Source organism: Chroicocephalus ridibundus, chromosome 1 (genome assembly GCF_963924245.1).
Source record: "Chroicocephalus ridibundus chromosome 1, bChrRid1.1, whole genome shotgun sequence".
NCBI lineage: Eukaryota > Metazoa > Chordata > Aves > Charadriiformes > Laridae > Chroicocephalus > Chroicocephalus ridibundus.
Genome location: NC_086284.1, coordinates 39,516,412 through 39,543,012, shown reverse-complemented (window position 1 = coordinate 39,543,012; position 26,601 = coordinate 39,516,412). Strand labels below are relative to the sequence as shown.

The window sequence follows — 26,601 nt, the reverse complement described above, 5'->3', positions numbered from 1 at the left end:
AACCTACAAAGAAGTCATTGCATCATAGGAAAAAGTGAAAGCTATAGTTGAAATTGGATTGTGATAATATTGCTATCAATTTTCTATGCTATACACCTGATTTTGTGATGATGGCTGTATTAGAAATCAATTATCAACTGCCATAGATTTTATAATGTGGACATGTATAAATTATAGTTAAAGAGAAAAACTAAAAAATAGAAACTGAAAGAACAAACTAAAACTTCCTGCTTGAACTGACCATTGCTACTATCATCTTAAAAAAAAGTTATGTCTGATAGCAGGGATTCTGCCTCCTGTTCTTTTTATCAACTCACTTTTAGACACCTTTATATGGGAGCTCTATAGAGACCTGTGCCCTTCTCTGAGGACTGCGAGGGATGAAAGGAAGTGATAGGTTTTTACTGGCTTGACACAGACAACCTCAAAGAACATAGAAGAAAAAAAAAACAAAACCAAAACCAAATAATGTACATGCTGCACATAAAGAGCCCTCCCAAAGGCACTGGAAAGACTAAAAATTCACAGAGATTTTAACTTGATGCTTACCAGACAGCAATGTCCAACTGTTGACAGCATAATGCAGTCGGGAGGACAGTGTATTTCTGTGTAAGATTCACACATCTGCATTAGAAGTAAAGCTTTGTAATATTTTTGTATCAAAATCTGGCATAAGACAACACAGCCTGGCTATAGCATGTGACTGAGTGCAATGCAGATAATTCCAAACCAGCTTCCAGAGTGTCCAAAAGTCCACATAGTGCAGAGCTGAAGCAGACAGCAATGCCAAATTGGACCCCCAAAGCAGAATAGTGCTGTACCTGCAGTAACTAGCATGGCCTTTTACAGCTCAGATAGAACACCAGAAATGTGCTAGGTTAAATCTGGAGCTGAAAACTTTAATTTTTATTATTAAAAAATAGAAATATTTTATCTGAAAAAGGAAATGCTTGGCTGATTGAAGTACTTCGTTCAAAGGCGTTTTAACACTGAAAGAGTCTTGAGCCACCGAAATAATTCAGATGTCACAAAGCTGCGTTTTTTCCATTTTGGCTTGACTCTACTGCACCATTATATTCCCATGGCCACTATTGTTTAATGCTACGATAGTGAAAAGTGTAACTGAAGATGCAGTAAAAATAGGAGTGAATGATGGCTTGAGACACCTGTGTTTCAGCTGGCAGTAGCTGGTAAGAAAGGTGTATGTCACACCCTCACAGAAACAATGTTGGTTTTTTTTCCTTTGGATTTTAGTGTAATGTTTTTTTGTTAGTTTATTTTTTTAATAGTTCACCATAAAAACATAAGCTAAAATAAGTGTGTTATGCAAAGCCATGGAGGGATCAAAACAAAATGGAAGTTGTTTATATAACAACTGCAGCAAAATTGAGAATGCACATTGAGTCAAATGTACCAGAGCAGGAGACAATTCTTTTATGTGTGCAGAGAGGCTTGAAAAATTTTTTGAGTTAAATGTTCAAGCATTTACAAAACAATAAATGATTCTAGATTTTAGAAATGTCTGAAGCTATTATTCTCAGTTCTACCCCTGAAATTACCCCAAGTCTTCTCTGTTCCATATATGCGCATCACTGCCCTGCACATTGATAGGGACAAAAATAGCCTTATTTCCTACTTTTTTTTTTTTTTTAACATTTCTTTAGTCTATATTCTTTCCAGCCTTACCACAACCAGATGTGGAAAACTTAAACGCAAAGGAAACTGAGAACAGAAGTTTCTGCAGAAATTTTAACTATGACCTGTCATGCTCATTAACTGAGTATTCTCTCACCTGGTTACAAACTCTTAGACAAGCAGAAGTCAGTTTTGTGGATTTGGGTGTATGCTTATCTTAACAGTTTGTCAGACTCGTCACTAACTTCTGTGAGGCATTTCTAAGTATCTTAACTTTTTGCAGATTGAGAAACACAGTCTAGAAAAGTGAATGCTGCATTCCAAGTCACAATGACTTAGGTAGAAGATCACTGCTAGAACTTGCAAATGCTTATTTTACAAATGGGGATTCACTATATAACAGTACAGAAATATGTTCTGTAGCAAATTTCTCTGTATGTACTTACCTTAATAGGCAAATTGTCAAGAGAGCTTCCCAGAAAGCTATGAAGCAAGATATAGAACTGAAAATGCTTTTCATAAAGATAAAAAAAACCTCAAAACATCAACCCACTACTGCTCATTTAAAGTTACTTTTTGCCTAGAGTTTTATTTGTATTCAACAGTTAAAAAAATCCTGGGAAGAGATTTTATCCCATCAGAGCTACTTTCATATGGAAGATTTAAACATACAAGTAATCTGACTTGCAATAAAAGACAATACATTCATCTAATCACACTAGTGATCAATAGAAAAGCAAAGCATAAATAATTGTGGCAAAAAGAAAAATAATAGGTCTTTATGGAAATAAAAAAAAAATCCCAAAAAGTCAACATGTGGAATCACATTGTCTTTGTCCTCTACTGGACCATTCCAGAGTCAAGTACAATTGATTAGTTTTACCTTTGTTTTTTTACCATGTTTCTTTACCATGCATAAGGGTCCCAAAGGACTGCTGTTCTCTCTGGCCCTATCTGTTGCCTGGCAATCCATGGCCCTGATGTGAACTTTTTCTCAATGTTGTGGGGTAGAAAGAGATACAGGAACTGACTTGTGATGTCAAAGGGACACCCACAGTCAAAGGGAGACTCCCCAGTTATCCCCCAAGTGATTCTAACAGTTTCTTTTTCCTTTATATCAACAGTCACAGGGACACAGAGAAACTGTATTTCTAATAAGAATTCAAACATTGTAAAAACTTTTTATTGTCTTTAATTTTAATTTGCTTTTTAAACAGTTCAGAAAATCTTATGTTTCAGTCAACGTATTTGAGCTTAAACCTAAACTTGCAGAAGTTTTACATATAATGATATATTTATCTTCTACATATACGATATATGTATCTTCCTGATAACGTTCCTTCTCACCACTCCAAGAAAAGATTATAGCAAAGGCACATCCTAACTGTCTAACCCCAACAAATTCTTTACCATTGAGATAAGGGCATTCACAATGAACCAGCTGTATACAAGAAGTGTATGACTGCTGACGCACATGGCTAAACCTGTAGATCTATTGATCAAAAGCTTGGTCATTTATTTCTGGGATAGGATGGAGAAGTTGAGAGAAGTGTGATAGAGAACAAATGCAACTTGCCCATCCTTGTGACAGACTGATTCAGAGAAAACCCTGTGAGGGGAATCTTGCAGACATCCCCATCTCCAGCACAGCCATCTGTGCTTCTTTTTTATTTACGGCTATTTCTGTTTTGCTCACTGTAGTCAAGCTTCTGAGCCCATTATTTTATCAATAGCAAGGGTCTTAAATTTTAACTTTTGGGTTAAATTTTTCCCAACATGTGAATGGTGTTTCCAGAAGGTGATACTTTCCTTAGCTGTGGTCAATAACAACCCTAGGACAACTGTAGAAATTGCTTAGAGGGATAAAGCATGTTAACCAAACGAATATGCAATTGAGCTCTAATAAGTGTTTTGTCGTTACAAAGCAGGTTAGTCATACTGTCTGATTCTGTTCATTGTTTAATCTCTCACTCCTATCTGCTCTGTTTCCTTCTCTTTCCTTGCTCCCCGTATCCTGAATCTTCACCATATAATCTCTGTTTCCCCAGTCACTTTCTCAACGTCTCTTGTTTCTTCTCTTTGGTTGTAGCAGTGGAATAAAAATACCACTTTTTTTTTTTTCCCTTCCTACTAATTCTTCTGTGTTATCCCACAGGTTCTAAGAAATAAACAACCTGAATACATGGGAAAAAAAAGGCTTAAAGGAGACCTTCTGACCAGCTTTTTGGATAAATATGCTTTAGAGCACATTTTCTCTATGTGTTTATTTAAAGATATTTTAGAATGCTGTTAGGGAAATGAAGCTATCAAACATGCATTTCCATTGCTTTCTCTTAGTGATTTTACATCTTCAGGGATTCAGTATATTTAGACTATAGGTAAGTACTATGGTAACTCTAAGTATATAACTCAGTAACTCCAGGTAAATACAGTAATCATTCTCTTGCAGTTGAAAATGAGCTTCTCCTGAGGAAAAATCAGAGCAGTAGTCTATCTCAGTTGCTCTGGAGGAACTAATCTCTCTTCACTGGTACTGTAGGGAGCCTTGTCAGATTAGCTCTCTAAGCTAGATGCTAAATTCATGAAACTGGTTCTGCCCAAGGCATGAATGAGCTCATGGGATGAAACCCTGGAGCTATAGGTTATGCACTGTATGAAAGCAGAAGTATGAAAGCAGAGGGACACGTGACATGTCCTTCCATCCTAAGGAAGGGGTTATCATTTAAACTCACAGACTATTAAAATGAGGTGAGCACAAAGGAGTTCATAAAGTAGTACTGAGGAAAACTCCCCAGTGATTTTACTATGGATTTGTCAGAGGCTGATCACACTAAAAGAAATTTAAACCAAGCAGAAAAGATGTCATGCAAGCCCATTGCAAGGTATTACTAAGCAAAAGACAGAGCACTGAAACAACTGCAGTGAGAATGATGAGGAATTTCTTGATGCATGCTCAGCTTAGCTGTGGGGTGCATGTAGAATAGGCCTGACGCATTTTCATCCTTGTACCTTCTTCATGCTGGCTCTGCAAACTCTAGCCTCAGGGCCTGTCCTTGTGAGTTCAGGCCTTAAGAAGCACACCTCCTGTGAACACAAAGATTAAAAAAATAGTAAAGTGTAAAATAAATCTTATGGACAATTAAAGAAACAAATTAAAAATATATTACAGCAGCTATTGTGTATAGATCAATATTTGCAGAATCCTTGTATTGAACAGTTAGAAAGGCTGCATTTATGAATGCAGATGTGTTCATAACAAACTTCTATTCAAATATTATATTTCAGTTTAAAATGCTGCTCTTCTCTGTCTAGTTTAATTGTATGTGAGTAGCTAGGTAACAATAAATTGTCGATCACTTTCATTCAAAGGCAAGTGCTTTTCCATAATCCCATAATCACTGTAAACCAGGTCATTTGTAGCCATTCTTACTCATTTGTAACACACTGTGTTGCCATGTCCTGGGAATTATTTATACATGACTATATTTTATGGCAATATGTGTTCTTCAGGATTATTGGACAAAAATTTGTCCTCAGTTACATCTATGCTACTTCAGTCAAAGAATCTTCATCTAGGTAAATAAGAGAAGAATCTAATTTAGTGTATTTGTCATTGTGGCCAAAGTAGTCATTAAGGAATTCTAGAGCATTATATTTAACTTGACTTCTACAGTAAAAAGTTTTCTGAGACATTCTTTCCTTTCCTTTTTCTTTTGATAGCTCTGTGGGTGCTAGTCACAAAATTTTCCTACTTTTCTTCTTGCCATCTTGCCTTGAGGTCTGGTTGATTTGCTTTGCAGGCCTCTATATCCATAGTAAAGTCACTTGGCAAGGAAAAGGATATGGCTAGAGGACAGATGCTTTGTGTGACATCAGAGAACTATACATCTATGAGACAACTGTAAAAACTACTACATGCATTGCTGTTGTGTCCAACAGGGGGGTGAATCCACAGACTTGTCCTTCAGGTATGTGCTGTAGTATCTAGAAAGGCTTACATATTTAAAACCCATTAGGTGTACGCCTCTTGATGTACAGGTGTGCAAGACAGAAACCACCATGTCTATGGCTTCCTTCTGAAATAATATTTTGTGTAAATCCAGAAACTTTTAAAATTTCATATAGAAAGAGAAGAGAAAGAGTAGTAAGTATGATTTGTAGATTTTTTTTTCACAAATTTGGAGAATTTTGTCCAGAAAAATGACTAGCTTCTTATCCCTATGCAACACACAGAATTTAATATTCTTGTACTGATATCAGTAAAATACATTTGTCTACTCTGTCTTCTCTATAAAGGAATGTGGTTTTGATCAAGGGCTAAAAAGAGTTGGAGATCACATCTTTGGAGTTTATTCTGACGGGACCATCTTCAAAAGCTGTCTCTTAACAAGTCTTGGGAGAATTGTCTATAAGAATGAGAGCAGTCTAGGCAGACAGAGGTATTCCTGGGGAAGTGGGTCAGTCTGTCAGCATCTTTTTTCAAGTAAGGGAAGTTGTGGTAGGTCATATTTACATAAGTGTTCTATGACATTTTGTAGTTTGGAACATTTTGGTCAAAACATCATGAAATCTTGGAGTGGTGTTCCTTCCCAGAATACAGTGACCCATGTCACTATAGCAATCTATGGTATTGAGATGAGGAAAGGTAAATAAAAGAACAAATGTCTCCATTTAGGAATAGAGTGGTAAGGCCTTAGTGAGAAGGACAGTTCTGGTCCCATATATCATGATTGCCTGCCCGGGTGCAGTTCAGAAACTTCTTTCACTTAAATATGGGAATGGAAGCACTGTATCTTACAGGGCAGCAGTTACAAGAAATAGTGTCGAAAAATATGGGTTGGTGATTTGAGCAAGAGTGAATGCAGCATGGAGGCAGTTATGACAATGAAAACTTGAGAAAAAACAACAAAAACCAGGAGCCTAGATCAAGCACTACATCAACAGCATCCACATAGAACGACAGCTCTCTTCATACATCCATAGACATTTCCGTTCCTAGGAGAGGAAGAAAAACCTCTGGAAGGTGCCCTCATAGAGACAATAGGTGAGACCACCCAATAGTTGAACAATGTCCTCATGACCTGGATACTCAACAGAGAAAGAGATCTCACCAGCAGGAAAGATCAGCAGATGAGTACCTCCTTCACAACAGAGATATTGTTGCTGAGATAGACCAGAGGTGATACCTTTGCCTACTGTTAGTTTCGATTCATGTTTTCCAAATTTGCTTTTATTTTACTGTATGCCTTTTCTTCCAAGAAGAGTTTGGCTTTTAGAATGCGTGGCTGTTATTTCTTGTGCGTAAAGAAATAGTTTCCCTCTTGAAAAAAAAAATAAAAATGCTACTCTGTCTTCCTACTTTTCTTGTTGAGGACTGGGGCTACTATTACTGAAGTTTTTCTAGTATAGACTCCTGGAAACAGGCTATTTAGTGTTGAACAACACCTGGCAGAATTGTTAAAATGTTTAAATTTTCATTTTTTTCCCTTAATTTGTCTAGTGTTACCTTCAGGCTTTAGTTCTTGTTAATAATTTCTCCATTAGTTTAAAGAACCTCTTGACACTTCATATTTTCTAGTTGCGTAGGAATTTATAAAGAAGGATGCTGCTGCTCTTCAACCGGTAGTGCATGTATTTCACACCCAGGATGATCTAGGTTGAAGGGTTGAGGGCAGATTTCACAGTCATTTGCAATTTAAATTACACAGAATGCTGTTACAGAGAGTCAACCTACAATAATTATATGAGGGAGCTACAGGCCACCACAGAGTTCCAGGTCCTGTTCTACATAACGTTTGCTGTTGCACTAATAGTGGGCTTAAGATTTCCGTACTTCCAGTAGCTTGTTTCTGCCTTCTCACTATTTACTGTTCTTTCAGTCATGATGTCAGTACCACTTTTTGTGGTAGCGAAATATAATTGAAGTCAATTTAATAACCTTTGATAAAAAAAGAGAGATTAGCATAGATATAAAAATGAGTAATTGGAAGGAGATAGATCTCTTAAACTAAGTTAAATTCCCAAAGTATTATTATGTTAAGTGACACCACAAGATGTAGATTCCTGTTGCAGTGGCATTGAAGATTCCAGGGTCACATTGCCACCTGAACACTTCAGATTTTCTTGTGAGAAATATTTAGCGATGAAAGTACAAAAAGAGCAAAGTACAATACAAACTGTATTACATGCTATTGTGACGGGTTGATCTTGGCTAGTTTCCAGATGCCCACCCAACTGCTCTCTCACTTTCCCTCTTCAACAGGATGGGGGGAGCAGATAAGATTTAAAGCTTGTGGGTTGAGATGAGGACAGGAAGATCACTCATCAATTACCATCACAGGCAAAACGGACTCGATTTGGGGAAAATGAGTTTAATTTATTGACAATTAAAAATAGAGTTTAGGAAGACAGGTAAGAAACAAAGACAAAAATTAAAAAAAATTCTCTCCCCCCTCTCCCTCTCCTCCTCCTGTTTTTCCCAGGCTCTTTCTTCCTGACTCCTCTACCTTCTTCTCCTGTAAGCAGCACAGGGGGATGAGAAAGGGGGTCAGTCCATAACAGTTCCTCTCTGCTGCTCCTCACACTTGCATGGGTTCTCCACAGGCTCCAGTTCCTTTAAGGAGGATCACCCTGCTCTGGTATGGGGTTGTCCACAGGCTGCAGTGTGGATATCTGCTCCAACATAATCCTCATCACGGGCTGCAGGGGGACAATGTGCTCCACCATGGTCTTTTCCATGGGCTGCGGGGGAATCTCTGCTCCAGCACTTGGAGCACCTCCTCTTCCTTCTTCGTATCTCATCTTGGTATCTGCAAGGCTGTTTCTCACACCATTTTCCTCACTCATACTGCTGTGCAACACTTGCCCTTTCTTAAATAAGTTTTCCCTGAGGTTCCACCACCTTGGCTGAGGAATTCAGCTGTGCCCTGTGGTGGGTCCATTGGAGCTGAGTGGAACCGACTGTGTTCAGCACAAGGCAGCTCTGGCCTCTCCTCATGGAGGCTGCCCCTGCAGCCCCACTGCTGCCAACACTTTGTCACCATCACACAATACAGCTATCCATAAGCTAGTGGGGGGGAAAGAAAAAAAAAAAAGAAAAAAGAAAAATTGGTTTTGAGGGATTTTTGTGATGCTTAGCACTATACTGTCAAAAATACTTAAAATGGTTAACTAAGATTAAGGACCTAACAAGTCCTTACTTTTTATACATTTTTTCACTCAATCTTTTCAGTAATGCCATCCATTTTGTCCCTTGTGCAGTGCTAATATATCATCAATTCCTCATAAAAAGATTCCTTTTCTCATCACAAGCTGTAATGGGATTTATGCACGATTGTAGTCTCTGTCCAGTGTAATTTTGACTTGTGTTAGTTGGTGAGTATGGGTCCCAGAGAGCCACTGCATAATCTGTGCTCTAACAGTCATCAGTAAATCATCAACAAGATTAATAAAGTTCGCTTCTGCAAGTAAATTCTGACTCTTGATTGCAATAGGCGCAGTTATTTTAATGGAATCACAAGGCTGGAGGAATAAGGATTATGACAGTTCCTCTGGACTTCGTAAGACAAGTTGTGTTTTAATTATTTGCAGTAGTATACATTTAACCTCTTTCCATTTTTAAGCTCCAGACATTGTAACTGTTCAAATCACCTGGGGTAACTTGAAGACTTTGTCTAAGGGACAGTGGGAAAGTGGCTGCCACCTATCATTTTGATTTTACTAATTCTCTAGACTTTAAGTATCAGTCTTAGCTTTACAAAAACATATTCTTCCTTCTAATTTTTAATGTGTTTTGGGTTTCCAATTCCTTTTACCATAAAAATATATTTTGTATTACACAGCTCTTATTTTCACCTTTATGGATCAATTAGGTTGTGTCCCTTCTGTGTTCCCAGGCAAGTGCCAGTGAAGTAATTTCCAAGTGAACACAGTAGTTAGGAGTGCTTGGCATTTTCCCCAGCTGTAGCTAAAAAGAATAAGACACAGAGGACGTTAACAGAGATGAAGCTGGCTTAAATGTGATCTGCCTACAATGAAGTATTTTGAAGATAATGAAGGGAGAAAACTGGTGTAAGAAATTTACTATTGATTATTCCAGTGAAGAATTATGTCAGACTCTGAATTAAAAAACCAGCATAAAAATGAGAAGAATTCCTGTACTGTAAAATAAATCAAGTAATCAGGAAAATCCCAGGGCTGAAACAAAGATGATAACACATAAGAAATTGATTCCAATCTACTGCAATATTCACCAGAACCAACACAAAAGAGGCCCCAGCCTGGCGCATATTTGCACTTGAGCTGCGAGAGTTGGCCAATTTAATACACTGAGACTATTTATTAGAGCTGGGTGGAATTTTTCAGTGAATTTTCAGAAAGCTCTGTATTGCCAAAACTGTAGTTCCATTCCAATGATTATTTAATTATCCATATAGAAAGGAACAAGCTAGTATAAATGAACAGGGGATAGTGACCCCAAAATAGCTAATAAAAATCTGGCTAAAGTGTTCACTGGGCTGTGGAAAAAAAATGCAGGAAAAAAAAGTCTTTAACTTGAATTTCAGATAAATACCCAGATACATTGATTATCAGGCATTTTAAAGTGAATCTCTGTTTCACCATAAAATACAGTCTGTTCTGGAAGAGTTTCATAAATCGACATTTCCTAAAGAAAGCCTTTTTCACTGTGGAACTCCTAGTTTATTTTTCTTCAGAGCATTAAGCAAAAAAGTGTGACTTGCAGCATCAAGGACTATTCATAAGAATACAACAGCTTGTGGAATACCTCAGCATTTACAGCACTAGCTTGGGTTTTAGATTCCTATTCTACTTCATATATTAGCAGCAGTGAATTTCTCAGAAAAGCTCTTAAGAGGTATTTACATGCCTGACTTCTAAATCCAACCTTCCTAGATCTATTTGCTATACTATTCAGAGCTTCTCAGGACAGCTTCAAGACCAAAATAACCTCATGTTTTTACTGTCCGTGCCAGAACACCCTCCAGGCTGGTTTTAGTTAATTTCCTGTGCAAGGTCTCACTTAGCTGCTACCCCTGAGAGTAAGTCCCCTATAACCGATTCCCTTCGTATTTAGAATCATAGGATCATAGAATTGTTTTGGTTGGAAGAGACCTTTTAAGATCATCAAATCCAACCGTTCACCTAACACTGCCAAGTTACCAGTAAACCATGTCCCTCAGCACTACATCTACATGTCTTTTAAATAACTACAGGGATGGCGACTAAACCACTTCCCTGGGCAGCCTGTTCCAGTGTTTGATAGCCCTTTCAGTGAAGAAATTTTTCCTAATATCCAATTTAAACCTCCCTTGGCGCAACTTGAGGCCATTTCCTCTAGTTCTATCACCTGTTACTTGGGAGAAGAGACTGACACCCACCTTGCTACAATCTCCTTTCAGGTAGTTGTGGAGAGCGTTAACAGGGATTGGCAATACTTGCTAGACCTTCAGAAATGATGTAGTAATAATTGTTTTAAACTCGTCTACTCCTTAGTAAGTACTAGTGATCTATACCTCCCATACTCAGCAGGTGGGTTTATCTCCAGCACAGGAAAGAGAAGAACCTGTTTCAGGTCCTGTAAAAGACCTGTTTCAGAGGAATTTCAGAGGGTTGAGGCTATCACGGGGAGGGCAAGGAGGGAGACTGAGTTTGTCAAGAGTTCCAGGAGCTGTTGCAAGTCAGGGTCTTGGAAGAATTGCATCAGGTGGATTGTCCTCAATATTGGGGGTATTGTAAAATTTCTCTGGGGAAAGCATAGCCTGGAACGATTATGCCTAATGCTAAGCCAGAGAAATCCTCTCTTCACGCCACTGCACTGGAATGTCCTTAGGGGCTGCATTAAGAACTGACTGTGGCTGTGTAATTTATAGATGTAGTTTGGTATGACCTTAATACCAAAAGAGAACTAGAATATGCAATCTAATTTCATTTTGAATCTTGTAGCAGACTTCACTGTAGACAAAGCAGTGTAGTATTTAGCTGGCAAATGAAGCCTAAACCTGTGGAAAATCAAGTTAGTGAATTTCTTAATGACATTTTCCACTTCCCCAGTGACCTTTATCTGATGGTCTAAAAGCACTTTACATAAACATGCATTTGTTACAAACAAAACTGGTTGGAAGATTATGTTATTTTGTGTCTTTCCCTGTGGAAAATGTTGACTTCTCTCTGAAAAATTAAAAACTGTAAAAGCTCCAAACAAAAAGCTTTTGCTTGAAACAAAACCTCTCTATTCAAAAACGCCACTGTAGATTTTGGTGGGTGTCATATCTGTAATCCCCCATCCTCCAGTTCTCTTGTATGAACTGTGCTTGCTGTTCAAACTGCATCTTCTGTTGTGCTCCAAGTTCCCCCCTTCCTCAGAATGAAGCTCTAGGAGGCTCTTGGGCATCTCTGATTATGCTGCATATGAAAAGAAGTGATAAGCCAGGTGTGGAGCCACTGTTTCATACTCAGAACCATTCTTTACTTTCTCGTAAGCGCAGCTTCCAGATAGTTATCTAAGTTACTAGAAAAATTCCTTATAGTTTTATAGTTGGAGACCAGTAGTGGTGGTCAGCATGATTATAGTGACTCACCCCAAATACCTTCAGAGCATCTGGGAAGCAACCTTCAGAAAAGTTAGACAGTTTTATAAAATATGTTATATATGTTTCTCTGCTAAGGATTATAGCACCTCATCCCATGACTTTGAGAGAATGACATGCAAAGACTGCCACAAACTACCATTTTATCTGACCAAGGTCTGCCAGCCCACTCTCTCACTTTTACCACTTTGCCACTCACAGATGTATATTCTGGTTTATGTCTAGCCCACAGGATTTTTTTTCTAAGCTTCTCTGTGGTGAAGCTACAAATAGCCTCCTGTATGCCTACACATCAGATGCACACATCTTGCTATTTCCACCATGTGATTTTAAGATTGCTAGTGTGTTCTGTGTAATCAAATGAAATAACACAATAGAAAAAAATAACAATACAGAGGTGGAAAACACCAATGACTAAATTTAGAATAGAATAGAATAGAATAGAATAGAATAGAATAGAATAGAATAGAATAGAATAGAATAGAATAGAATAGAATTGAAGTTACTCAGCTGGAAGTGACCTACAACAATCATGCAGTCCAACTGCCTTACCAATTCAGGACTGACCAAAAGCTAAAGCTTGTTATTAAGTATATTGTCCAAATGCCTCTTAAACACTGTCGGGCTTAGGGTATTGGCCGCCTCTCTAGGAAGCTTGTTCCAGTGTTGCACCACCCTCTCTGTAAAGAAATGCTTCCTAATGTCCAGTCTGCACCTGCCCTGGTGCAGCTTTGAACCATTCCCATGTATCCTGTCACTGCATACCAGGGAGAAGAGCTCAGCACCTCCCTCTCCATTTCCCCTCCTCAGGAAGCCGCAGAGAGCAATGAGGTCACCCCTCAGCCTCCTTTTCTCCAAACTAGATAAGCTCAAAGTCCTTAGCCGATGGACATTCCTGGACATTATATAGGACTTTCCTTCCAGCCCTTTCACCAGCTTTGTTGCCCTTCTCTGGACATATTCAAGGACCTTCACATCCTTCTTAAATTGTGGGGCCCAGAACTGCACACAGTTCTCAGACTGTGTGCTCTGTCATTGCCAGAATTTTTCAACCAATAAACCAGCCTCTAAAAGGAAAACTTGAAGGACTCGGCACAAACGTTATTAAAAGACCACAAAGAGGCCAACGTGAGGTATTAAAAGAATAAGGATAACTGAACAGATGACATAACAGTAGAAAACACAGCAATCTGCTAGGAATAGTAAAGATGTGAAATGAAAGGAAAATCGCAGAAGAGGTTAAAATAAATAACAAAGTTTTCTTTTTTTCAAGAACATATTGAACAAGAGGTCATTGGAAGAGACAGTGGAAATTCTAAAAGCTGGCCTAGGTAATTTACCGACTGAAGAGACAGACATAACTAAAGTACAATCAAATGAATTCTTTGCCTCTGTGTTCACACAGAAGGTTTCGAGACAGATGTCAGAAACAGACATAAATTTCCCAGGAGAGCAAGAAAAAATATCTAAGGAGGTAAGATTCAGCCAGAACAGGTGATCAAGGAATTAGAACATCTGAAGCTTAACAGAACTCCAAGACCTGAAAGTGTCCCTTGAGATTTCTGAAAAGAGTTGCAAAAAGGGATGGGAGAAACATTTCCAGATGGAGCTGAAACCTTTTTGAAAACAAGGACAACATGACTAGACTGTATAAACAAATACAATTTGGACTAAATAAGGACAAAACCTTCTTCATTCTGCTCCACTGGGTGTGGAAAGTGCAATCACAGCTGAATCAGCATGGCAATCCCACAGCATAAACTCTGTGAAACCACTGTGGAAGGGGATTTACCTACTCAGAGTACAAAAAACATTCAATTTTTTTAATGTTTTTTTTGTCTTTACTTTTAAGAAGAATCGTACATTACAAGAAAGTAAGTCTTACAAAGTGTAGGATTCACCTGACCAAAGGTAGATTTCTTCACCTGAGCTTGCTTCTTACTTCTCAGTAAGCCTTTTGTTCAAACATGAAGGCAGAGAGAGTTAATCAGCCTGTGCTTTATGTCTCTTCAATCAGTAAATTGTGTCTTATCTTGCTGCTGTGTCTGAAATAGTTCACGCTTACAGTTGGTGAAAAAAAGCAGGCACTTTTAAGGGCTTGAGTCTGGTCAGCTCAAAGCAGATAGCTGAAGCTGTCCAGTCGAAGCACACCTGAAGAGTGTGCCTATTTCTCCTTTGTCACTTAAGAAATTTTCGGATAGTAGCTCACATATACATATTCACATTGTAGATATCTGAAGGTGGGTAAGGTGATTCCTACTTCAAATATTTTGAAGCTATAAAGTACTTCAAGACCAAAAGCTAATGCATCCAAAAGCTATTCCTGTATTCTTAGATCTTGTTGATATTGTGCCTCACCCTATTCTATCTGGTCTGGGAAAAAGATCATAAATCTCATACTTAGAAGTGATACTAATATGTAAGAAAATATTTTTCTAGGGAAGTTACTTATCATTACAGATCGGAAATGTTACAAGGGGAATGAATGACTATGTCTATCCCAGTCATTTTGTTCCTATCTGGTAATATGTTTGGGTGCTGCTCATTATCATCTATGATACTAAATTTTAGAATAGTCTCTGGCATGGGTTTGGTCTTCTCCATCTGGGACTTTTCCTGAACAATTCACAATTAATTTACCTGCAATGTCTACAGATGCACCTGAACTCAATTTATGGGTACAGATAGATAGAAAAATCAGAGATGAAGTTACACTGTGGTAAATTACCCTTAAACAAACAATGACAATATTATTTCATTTGGATGGAGGCATAGGTGAAGACTATGCTTTGTTCTCATTTTATTTGAACCAGCAAGAGCAGTGTCTTTAGAATGCAACAATGAGAACGTATCCTTCTATTATGCAGCACAAGCTGGCATCTGCTGTGCTTGCAGACTCCAGAAGGGTCACTGTGATTGGGTCACTCCAAAGGGCATATTCAATGACAAGAATAAAGGCAAAATCCAGATTATAGTGGACAAAGTTGAGAGAGTGAAGACAAAGCAGTGGGAGTTGGCAGCCAATGTCTCTTTTTTTTTCCCCCTGCAGTTTTCTTTCTTATATTCTCTGTGTTATGTATTCACCCTGCTGCCTCTTCACTTCAGCCACTCTATAAAAGGCTCTCCATTGTCCACCTTCTGTATGGAAGTGAGTGGAAAAGGATTTCCACGGTCTATAGCTCACACTGCATCCCTTCTGTGTGTGCCCCAGACAAAGATCAGTGTACCACAGAATCTGCATAATGATGTCCTCTTTGATGGTAGGTTAGGGAGACAAGGCAAGTTTTCCTTGTCTCAGAGGAGCAGCCTGGATGCAGTGCATCACAAGTATGGAAACAACTACAGGTTGTGTATGTATTTTTTATGTACACACGCAATAAACTATGCAAATTAGATTTTACCTGATGTGCCACCAAAGGAAAGAGAAAAACTTCAGAGACAAACAAAGAAAAAAGTCACAGTCATACATCTCATAAAATCATACACTCCCCTTCTCTGTTGTTTCAAAGTTTTAAGAAAACAAAACTGTAGTTCTTATTTTTGTGAAACTTGGTCCTTTATTTTCCATATTTTTAATCTTTTTCTCTGTCAGATGCACAACTAGAAGAGAAAAGGAATGGATATGGAGAAAAAACTATTGTTCTTCCTCAGTACCTTTTTTAAAAAACAGAGATAAAGGAAAGATTTCACTCTATGTTGTCACAATAAAATACTATAAAAGCTCGTAACCAGGATGTTCATATTGATAGGAAGAGTACTAGGGCCAGGAAGTGCATCTCCATACAGTCTTGAAAGCACCATTTTCCTCTAGTTGCTGGCGTTTACCTACAAAAAAGTAAGTTTGTTGAATTGCCTTCAAATAGAAGCTGAAAGGTAAATACTTATCCTAAGTATAGTCAGACTTGTAAGGCAGAAAAACGATGCAATAAATGAGAGTTTAAAATACTCAGATTCCTTCAAGATCATTGTTCAAGTGCTTGCAGTGTCAACGTATCCATCATCCCTCTCAAGTATAGCTGTGTTTTCATGTAGCATGGGGTTACAGGACTATGACCTGAAACCCTAACAGCTCCTGACTTCTCTGCATGACCCCTGGGGACACAAAGGGATTTTTTCATAAGCGGAAAATTTTAATTTAGCTAGAATTTGCCTCATCTTCTCTAATAGATTGGATGTTATTTCCTGTTTAGTTAGGAACCAGACTTCATCCTTTGCATGTTTAGGTGAGTTTTATGGATTCTACAATTGCAGAGAGTTCAAATAAAATATAATTGGGAACCTCCCTCCTTATTCTTTTCCCCCCATTTCTCCTTATGAAGCAGAAGTATTCTGAGTGAAATCCTGTCTTGATGAAAGTCAATAACAAAAGTCATTGTTGACATCACAGGGGGATATTTTTGTCCTTTGACAGTACGAAACTGTCTGAAAATCATTTGACATTTCTACCCTTCATCTTTTTTATTTATATAAAAATAGATACTAATAAATATTTCTTAGCATTGACTTAGAGAATGATTTCATGTCACCTATTGCAAGCTTTAGTTGGTAGCACTAGAGTGTTGATCTTTCTCCAGCTGTTGCAGCTATTCAGAATCTTGGGTACTGGACATCAAAGAGGAAATGTTTCTGGTAAATGTAATAAATAAAGGTAATGGTGCAAAGCTGTGAGAGGGTCATAACATTAGTCTTGAGGAATGTACACCAGCAAAAAACACTTGAAAAAAAAATCAATAGAAAGGTCTCGCCTTTCTTCAGACATCTAAGTGAGCAATACTTTGGAGAGAAAGTACCTAATTTGGAAAAGTCACTGTGACAGTCCTGTGGCTCTTTCAAGTGGAGGAATAAAATAATATACCTTATTTTGAAGAAGATTTTTCAAAATCCAAAGGCCTTTTCCTGTTTCTGTTTCTTGCACAGACATGTTTAAGCACTTAAAGCAAATGCTTGATGGATTTTGTAGTCAGAGTCTGCCATCAGTTCATATATTTTTAGTAAAGTACACTGGAGATAGCAAACTGTGCATAACTATTACAAACGAGTTTTCTGCTCTCTGCTAGTGACTCTGCTTTCTCTCGCCTCACAGTATTAATTTTGGGGTTTTGTTCTGTCTTTAATTGTTACAATAACTCAAGGAGTTTATACAGCAAGTTAGCCTTGCATAATAACCAATTTTATCTCCTTATTTGTTTCTTTTATCATTTTGGTTGTAATTGATTTTTCTTTTTCTCCCAAAATTACACATTTATTAAAACAGTAATGCTTATAATGATACTGGGACTGATGCTCCACCACTGAGCAATCAGGTGGAGTGAGACAACTCACACTGTGTATTGGCTTCAGCGGGAAAATGTCATGCAAAACGTTTTAAAAAAGCAAGTTCAGAACCTCTTGATTTTGAATGTTTATCCACTTATGGGAGAAAAAAAAATATTTTCAAAGTTATTTAGGCATCTAATATCCTAAGACATCAAGTGGAATGGAAAGATTATTAGTGCTGTACTACCTTTGCATCTTTGTACTGAAGCTTTTAAGAAAATCAGTGAACAGGAGGACCATAAAAAAACAGAAAAAAATATTTTCATGAAGCCTTATCTTCCAGTTCATTTATCTTGTTAGTTCCATCTTGTGGTTTTCTTCCCTTTTCTTTCATAATATATCTTAAAATCTTAAACATTATCTTATCTCAAACTTGAAGCATTTATGAGAGATCCTACCAACTAGGCTCCTGTAGGAGATCGTAGAATCATAGAACAATTTGGGTTGGAAGGGACCTTAAAAATCACTTAACCCTCCTGCCATGGCCAGGGACATCTTCCACTAGACCAGGTTACTCAAAGCCCCATCCAAGCTGGCTGTGAACACCTCCAGGAATGGGGCATCCACAACTTCTCTGGGCAACCCATTCCAATGTCTCCCCACCCTCACAGTAAAGAATTTCTTCATTATATCTAATTTAAATCTGCCTTCTTTCAGTTTAAAATTGTTGCCCCTCATCCTATCACTACACTCCCTGATAAAGAGTCCCTCCCCATCTTTCCTGTAGGCCACCTTTAAGTACTGGAAGGCTGCTGCAAAGACTCCCCGGAGCCTCCTCTTTTCCAGGCTGAACAACCCCAACTCTCTCAGCCTGTCCTCATAGCAGAGGTGCCCCAGCCCTCTGATCATCTTCATGGCCCTCCTCTGGACCCACTTCAACAGGTCCATGTCTTTCCTGCACTGAGGGCTCCAAAACTGGATGCAATACTCCAGGTGGGGTCTCATGAGAGTGGAGAAGAGGGAGAGAACCACCTCCCGCGACCTGCTGGCCACACTGAGGGTATGAGATGAGGGTTTACAATCTTTAAAGTATTTTCTTTCACAGCACTCTGTTGTGAATGAAAGATATGTTTCATGTAAATATGGGAAAACATGGGAAACTAAAACTATGAGAAGCTAATGAATAGACCAAAAATATGACTCGGGTATCTACCTTAGAATACACATGTAACTTAGAAAGTAAAATCCCAAAATTGCTATCCTTAAGACTCCCATTCAGTGTATCTTAGAAATTCCCAAATTCCAATCATCTTTTACTTTGTGACCTTAAAAAAATCTCCCAAGGTAACTGCAGCTGAAATGTATCACATGTATTTCAGGCATGTAAACTCTAACAAGTTTGAGCAACTCAGCACCTATCCATTAAATAAAGCTATTTAGAGACACCAGCCATTCCTTTGCTTAAACTCCCTTGGGAATATGATCTTGCAGGCACTCTCAGAGCATGGCAAATGTGCATATTAAAATTCTAGAAAAGAGGACAGAACTTGAAAACAAACATATCTGAAAGACCAAAAAATTAATTTAAACACTGGGAATTTGGACGCATTAAATTCTTGATGCTTAATTCGCAAAGAAGTATCCAAACCCTACCAAAATGACTGCAGTCAGGTGGAGTGCAATCTTTCTAGCAGCTTGCTTGTCTAATACAAAACAAAATGTAAAAGAAAATAGCTATCAGAGGATTTGGCATCCCACCTGTTACAAGGACGTGATCACTTGCACAGCTCTGAGGAGGTGTCTGGGATGCCTCGCCCAGGTTGCTCCTCTGCACATAGATACCTACAACTGTATTTCAAAATGGGTTCTGAATCTTGAATCCCAGTGACACACACATCTCTCAGATCAAAAGAGAGGTGGGATTTCAGACGTTCCCTTCTGTCAGTGTCTCCCAGGGTGTACTTCATTCATCCTGCTCCCCAACATGCTGGATGTTATGCCTTTCATTCCTACAAACCTAACCATTTAAACACTACAGCAAGATTATGGGTGAAAATGGATTCATGCTATACTTAGAATTTAGAGCTCTGTAGATGATGAACAAAGATATGGTTGGTTCTTTGGTGGTGGTGATTTTATTGGTTTTTTGGGTTTTTTTTTAGAGATGGCCCTCAGACCTTTTTTTCTGATTTTATCAGTTCATCTAGTTAGGGAATAAATAAAAACAAATTATGAAGTGTTCAGTTAAGCTCATGAGGTTTAAGCACTTACATTTGTCAAGCCTTTTGTTGGTAAGAGCAAGGTGCACCTCAGGACATTTCCAGTTAAATTTTTAAACCGCAGTTCTAATTACCTCCCACTAACTTTTGTTACTTTAAAGGAAGTCCTGGGTCCTGATGGGATGCACCTGCGAGTGCTGAGAGAGCTGGCAGAAGTCATTGCTAGGCCGCTCTCTATCACCTTTGAAAGACCCTGGAGAACAGGCGAGGTGCCTGAGGACTGGAGGAAAGCCAATATCACTCCAGTCTTCAAAAAGGGCAAGATGGAAGACCCAGGAAACTACAGGACGATCAGCCTCACCCCCTTCCCTGGAAAGATGATGGAACAGCTCATTCTGGGCGTCATCTCAAGGCATGTGGAGGAAAAGAAAGCTGTCAGAAGTACTCAACATGGATTCACCAAGGGGAAATCATGTCTGACTAATCTGATAGCCTTCTGTGATGGCATGACTGGACGGATAGATGAGGGGAGGGCAGTGGATGTTTTCTGCCTTGACTTCAGGAAGGCTTTCGACACGGTCTCCCACAGCATCCTCGTAGGGAAGCTTAGGAAGTGTGGGTTAGATGCATGGACAGTGGGGTGGATTGAAAACAGGTTGAAAGACAGAGCTCAGAGGTTCATGATTAGGGGCACAGAGTGTAGTTGGAGGTCAGTGACGAGTGGTGTTCCCCAGGGGTCGGTACTGCGTCCAGTCCTCTTCAATATATTCATCAGTGACCTGGATGAGGGGATAGAGTGCACCCTCAGCAAGTTTGCTGATGACGCAAAGCTGGGAGGGGTGGCTGACACACCAGAAAGCTCTGCTGCCATACAGCAAGACCTGGACAGGCTGGAGAGTTGGGTGGAGAGAAACCTTATGAAATTCAACAAGGGCAAGTGTAGGGTGCTGCACCTGGGGAGGAATAACCCCATGCACCAGTACAGGTTGGGGGCTGACCTGCTAGAGAGCAGCTCTGTGGAAAGAGGCCTGGGAATCCTGGTGGACAATGGGATGACCACGAGCCAGCAATGAGCCCTTGTGGCCAAAAAGGCCAATGGCATCCTGGGGTGCATCAAGAAGAGTGTGGCAACATCAAAAAGAGTGTGGCCAGCAGGTGGAGGGAGGTCATCCTCCCCCTCTACTCTGCCTTGGTGAGGCCGCATCTGGAGTACTATGTCCAGTTCTGGGCTCCCCGGTTCAAGAAGGACAGGGAACTGCTGGAGAGGGTACAGCAAAGGGCTACCAAGATGATTAGGGGACTGGAGCACCTCTCTTATGAAGAAAGGCTGAGGGATTTGGGTCTCTTCAGTCTGGAAAAAAGACAACTGAGGGGGGTCGTTATCAATGCTTAAAAATATTTAAAGAGTGGGTATCTGGAGGATGGGGCCAGGCTCTTTTCAGTGGTGCCCAGCAACAGGACAAGAGGTAACAGGTACAAACTTGAGCATAGGAAGTTCCATCTCAACATGAGGAGGAACTTCTTTACCCTGAGGGTGGCAGAGCACTGGAACAGGCTGCCCAGAGAGGTGGTGGAGTCTCCATCTCTGGAGACATTCCAAACCCGCCTGGACGCGTTCCTGTGCAACCAGCTGTAAGGTGACCCTGCTCTGACAGGGGGGTTGGACTAGATGATCTCCAGACGTCCCTTCAAACCCCTATCATTCTGTGATTCAGTGATTCTGTGAAAAGAATACGTCATAAGGTAGGAGTGAAGGGTGGGCATTTAATAGTGGAACATCAGTGATATAAAAGGGATTTCAGAGGTCTTTTTCCTCAGTGAGGTAGTATCTATATATTCTTTTCCTAGTGTATTTTTTTCCTTTTCTTTCTAACATGATCCTAAAGTCTCACATGCTATAATACAGCAATTCCCACTTTGTCATTTATACCTTCACAATGTGAACATGCTGTTCTGAAAAGTTCATTGTTTTTTCTAGTACTATTAATTTACAATTACATAGGCAATAATAATGTTTCTTTAATTTTTCTTCCATATTTTACATATTTCAACAGTCTTTTGTGAGTTAATAAGGCTGCACACTTATACCTCATAAAATCTGAATCCGTGCTAGAGTATATGCCTGCTTTTGCTTTGCTGAATTTTGCAGTTTTGCTGCTGATTTACACAAGGAAACAGTTTGAGACCTAGCTGTAGATAAAAGAGATCTTTCTTTAACCAGTACATCTTAACCAATCCATAATAACCTGTTGGGGTGGGAAAAGTTCAAGCCAAAAGCTGTTGATTTCCCTAGAGCCAATCAAAATGATAGATGCAGTGGTGGAAGATCACAGCTGACTGGGTTTAGTCCTCTCATCACTGGCTGCAGATGGCATGTAATTTAGGGATGCCCATTTGGTAAAATTTACCAGTTTCTCTTGAGATCACACATATGGGTTTGCATTTAAAAAACAATTGTACCAGGAATAGCATTTTAAGCAACAGATGTAAGTATTGACAGTGAAAGGATGCCCAAAAGCAGAATATATCCACACCAGAGAACGGAAGGAACTTGTGTTGTGCTTTACAGCACTCCATGTGACATTTTAACTTTAAAAAAAAGGGACAGAAAATAACAATAAAATCAATGAATACAACACTTGCCAAACCTCCTAAATTAGATATGAGCTTCTGTCTTTACAGTATATGGCTTTCAAGCATTTAACATCTTTTTTTTTTTCCAACTTCACATTTTAAAACCAGAATCTCAAATCCCCACATAGCAAGGAACCATCTTTAAAAGAATTACGAGTTGGGCGCATAATGTCTTTACTTGCTTTGAAATTTAGATTTAGCTAAAAGAAAACACACAGCCAGATTATTTGCTGTAGTCTGTCCTTAATTCAGAGCAGATACTTTGTGTAGTGTTTAGACTTTGACCAAATGACTGACATAGATTTTCAGCCAGTTGCATGACTAAAATAAAATAAATTAAAAGAATAATTAATTCTGCAAAATTATCATATCAGTAAAACAGCTGTCAGGGTAAATCATAATACTGAACTAAGACAGTTAAAGGGACAATTATGTCTCTCCACAATAAAATTACTTATGAGAAGATAACATAACTAAGAGGTTAGTTTTGAACATGCACCTTTCACAGTGAATAGTTCTTCATTGGACACAACCGTATGTTATCTTTTTATCAGTCTTCTGATTTAAATAATTTGGGCTACAACAAGATATGTAAATTATGACATTACTAAGCAATATTCTGTTTTTTCTGTTCATAAGCCTCAAAGCTTAGAAAAAATTGTTAGGATTTAGACTGTTTTTCTTTGTGAGGTGGAAAGATGGGGAATGAGTGCTCTGCTACAGATTCAGTGAATGTGAAATTGGTTCTACAAAGTTGAAGACAAACTGATCTCAGTGCCAAAATATTTATAACACCATTATGAAAGGAAGAATCAGCAACAGAGCATTCAATATTCTGTAATACATAGGCAAATCAGTTGGTGTCGTCCACTTCTGATATGGTTTTATATATATTTTTACCAAGAGCATTTTTACCTTAAGCTATTACTTTGATAAACTGCTACCAAGTTTTGCATGTGCTACTATACAAGTCAGAAGAGTCCTGTATGTAGCCATCATCAGTCCAGGTGGAATAGGTAGCTCTTATGGTTTAAAAAAGAAGTATGTATTAACTTAAGGATACCAAGAAATAATATTTATTACTGTTACTTTTTTTTGTTGGAACAAAACAAAAATAAGTGTTAAAAGAGATTATGGCTCAACTCTCAAAACCATATGGGCATCTTAATCTCATACAAAATTGATTCTGAGGACCATTACAGATACTACAATATAATCTGTACAATCAGGGTAAAAAAACCCCAAATGTTCTGAGAGAATATAATAAAATTAATTTCATCTTTGTTTTCAGTTAACAACTTCTGTTGACATTAATCCACTACATAAATAATTAATTAAGATTCTAGCATACTATGCTGCTCTTTTTTTTTTCTTTTTTCTTCTTTTTTTTTTTTTCTTTCCTAGACACTTTTGGGCAGATCTGCAGTAGGCAAGATCTGGAGGAGAGAACCCAACCAATCTTCAGAGCCTGAGGCTGGGTCATTTAACATTAAGTAGCTCTCAGACTGAAATAAACCAACCCAAGTGTTTAAGGCTATGCAAAAATTCATGGATGAGAAAGACAAATAGTGACACACACTGCAGTCAGTCAAAACTGTTCATAAATATAGGCTGCAGGTTTGAATTTAGACATATAATGAAATTTAATGAATTCTATAACTTCTTAATATAGGTATCCTCGTAATTGTTTACCTCTACTATTAGTGGTCCTTAGGATGTTTTGCAAAATACCAAAAGAATTGATGTGCCAATGAACTTCTGAACCTTTGTTAATGAAGAATGATGCAATCAGAGAAAACAAATTTATGGTCTTCAAGGCACCAAGCAGTCTGGGAGTTCCTCATAGGTCACATCAAAAGGGGCATACCACAGACAAGGAGGAAAGATTCCAAAGCTTTAGAAATGCCTAAAAATGCCTTCTAAAACCTGTTAGAAACATATTCAATTATGACTTGAAATATATAATTTCCATGTCAGAAAGGGAAGTAGTTTGCAAAGTAATATTGCAGGGACACTTTGCAGGAGAATTGAAGAAACTGAAGGGAAAGGAAACGGAAGAACAGTGAGAGCCTCTGTAAACCTCCGTCACAGCATTGAGATCAAAACTTGTTGCTGTAACATGAAAACTAGATTTGCCTATCTATGTTCAGGATGCTTTTGGTGCACTGCTGCTTGTGAAGGAAATAGAATAATGAATCCATAAACTACATACTGAGCTTTGAGTTGCTAGAAGAACTGGGATTATCTCCATTATCTGGTACAGTTACACCAATTCACTTCAGTTTACATTTTGTCCTATACTCTTAACTGGCCAAATCCACACTAGAACCTAAGTGCTTAAAGTGAGATGTAGACTAAACTTAAGACACTAAAACTGCAATCACAGTTCAGTTTACATCTGATTTCAGAGGTGACCCAATGTCTGTACGTGCTCCACTGTCAGATGCTAAACTCTCCTGTTTATCTAGGGACAGGTTCATCCTACCTACTTCCAGACACCAAAGTTAGGTACCTACTCACCTTAGATACCATGTTTATTACCCACAGAAAACAAGGCTCCTAAGCTTTAGATTCTGTGCATTAAAACAGACCAGTTTTAGTGTGGCTGAAAAAATCATCACACTTTAGAGCTGGGATTATAATGTTAGCTGTCTTTCCTATTATGTTCCACGAAAGATTCAATCCAGAACCTTTCTACAGAGCACCTGTAACATATCCCATCAGGACTGGTTTCATCCCAAAAGGTACTGTCAGAGCTCCAATCTTAGTTCATAATATGCTAAATACTAGAACATCTCCTTTCCCTGAGAAGCAAGACATGTGGGCTCAAATTCTTTCAAGGCAGTTAGCTTTCTAACACAATTCTGTCATAATCCACCCCAAAGTCCTTAACTAATGGGATATAGTCTATCTGAAATATTGGTACAGACATTCCTACTGTTGACACTGATCAGGAAGAAATTCAAGATTCATTGGCACAGACAGTATTTATTATATGTCACTTACACTTAGACCACCTCTTTTCATACAATTCTCTCCAACACGAGGCATCAGTAATATGCGGCTGCTTAACATCTTTTCATTGATTAGATCAATATCAGCATCTAGACTATTGTAGCTGTTTCTGTTAAACCAGGTGAAAGATGTTTTAATGAGGAAAAAAAAGAAAAACTTGGAAAATTACAGGTGGTAGGTGCAGCACAAATTATTTTTAATAGATAGACCAAAGAAGATAAAACTGGCAGAACTGGCTAAGAAACAGAAAATGGGAGGATTTTAAAAAAATACCAGCACATTAAAAGAGAGGTTTTCCAAGGTTTCACATTAAACTCCATGCTTTTTAATACATTTTATTAATGATCTGGAAGAGAGGATTATGCATTGAGGTGAAAAGATGACACAAAGCTGCCAATCAAGACAAAAAGGTACTGTAGAGAACATTAGGAAAGAAAAACTACCTGCTATCGAGTTTTATAGTTTGGGGATTCACAGATGATAATTGATTCAAAACTACCTAAACCAAAAGTGAAGTTGTTTAGAAGCGGATGCCCTCCTAGAGGGCTTAGATAACATCATGGAAAAGGGTGTAAAGACAGAGGCTATACTGGTGGAAATAGGAAGAATATGCTGCAGCACATTTTGTGGTTTGGGATCTGTTTGCGTCCCAGCTGGAACTCAGGAACTCCTGAGACCTGGGCACCTCTGTGAATAAGTCAATGAAATACTTGATCAAAAGGTTACCAAGGTATATGGAGGAATAGCATAAGAAATAATTACTATTGTGGTAAAAGCTATGAAGTCTTCCCATAAATCAGTGAGTGCAGCACAAATTACCACCTTGCAGAAAGATTATTCCAGAATGAAAGAGTGTAGAAGAAAGACAGCAATAAACAGAACTCAGAAAAAAATCTCACATAAAGCATAGCTGAAAAAAGTAAGTTTTCTAGAGGGAGGACAAGATCCAAAATGGGCGTGGAATTATCTTAAATATTAAATTTGTGTCATAAATGCACTAATAGGTTTTTAATGGCTTGGGCTAGCCTTTCTTGGCCGCTCCGCTGACACTCTGCCCACAGGCCCAGGAACCAAATTCCATCTCAACCCTGGGCCTTCAGACACTATCTGGGCTACGTTATAGGGGTACCTGTCTCCATCCCTGCCTCTTGGATAGACCTATTCCATATGCTGTGGGTGGCTTGTCTTGTAGATCGATCCCTTGGACATACTCTGCAGCTTGCCTCCATCTCTAT

General features: G+C 38.6%; 1 protein-coding gene across 4 annotated transcripts in view; it reads right to left on the bottom strand.

Moving 5' to 3' along the window:
- Positions 1–4,582: 4,582 nt before the first annotated feature.
- Positions 4,583–26,601, bottom strand: part of PCDH17 (protocadherin 17) — a 142,047-nt gene continuing 120,028 nt past the window's right edge. For 3 of the 4 annotated variants that reach the window (XM_063335209.1, XM_063335218.1, XM_063335234.1), the window contains exon 6: positions 4,583–4,719. In XM_063335209.1, the coding sequence (XP_063191279.1) occupies positions 4,633–4,719 (87 nt within the window). In that variant the 3' untranslated portion in view covers positions 4,583–4,632. The remainder of the gene's footprint in view (positions 4,720–26,601) is intronic. The other variant, XM_063335243.1, reaches the window with a different exon arrangement.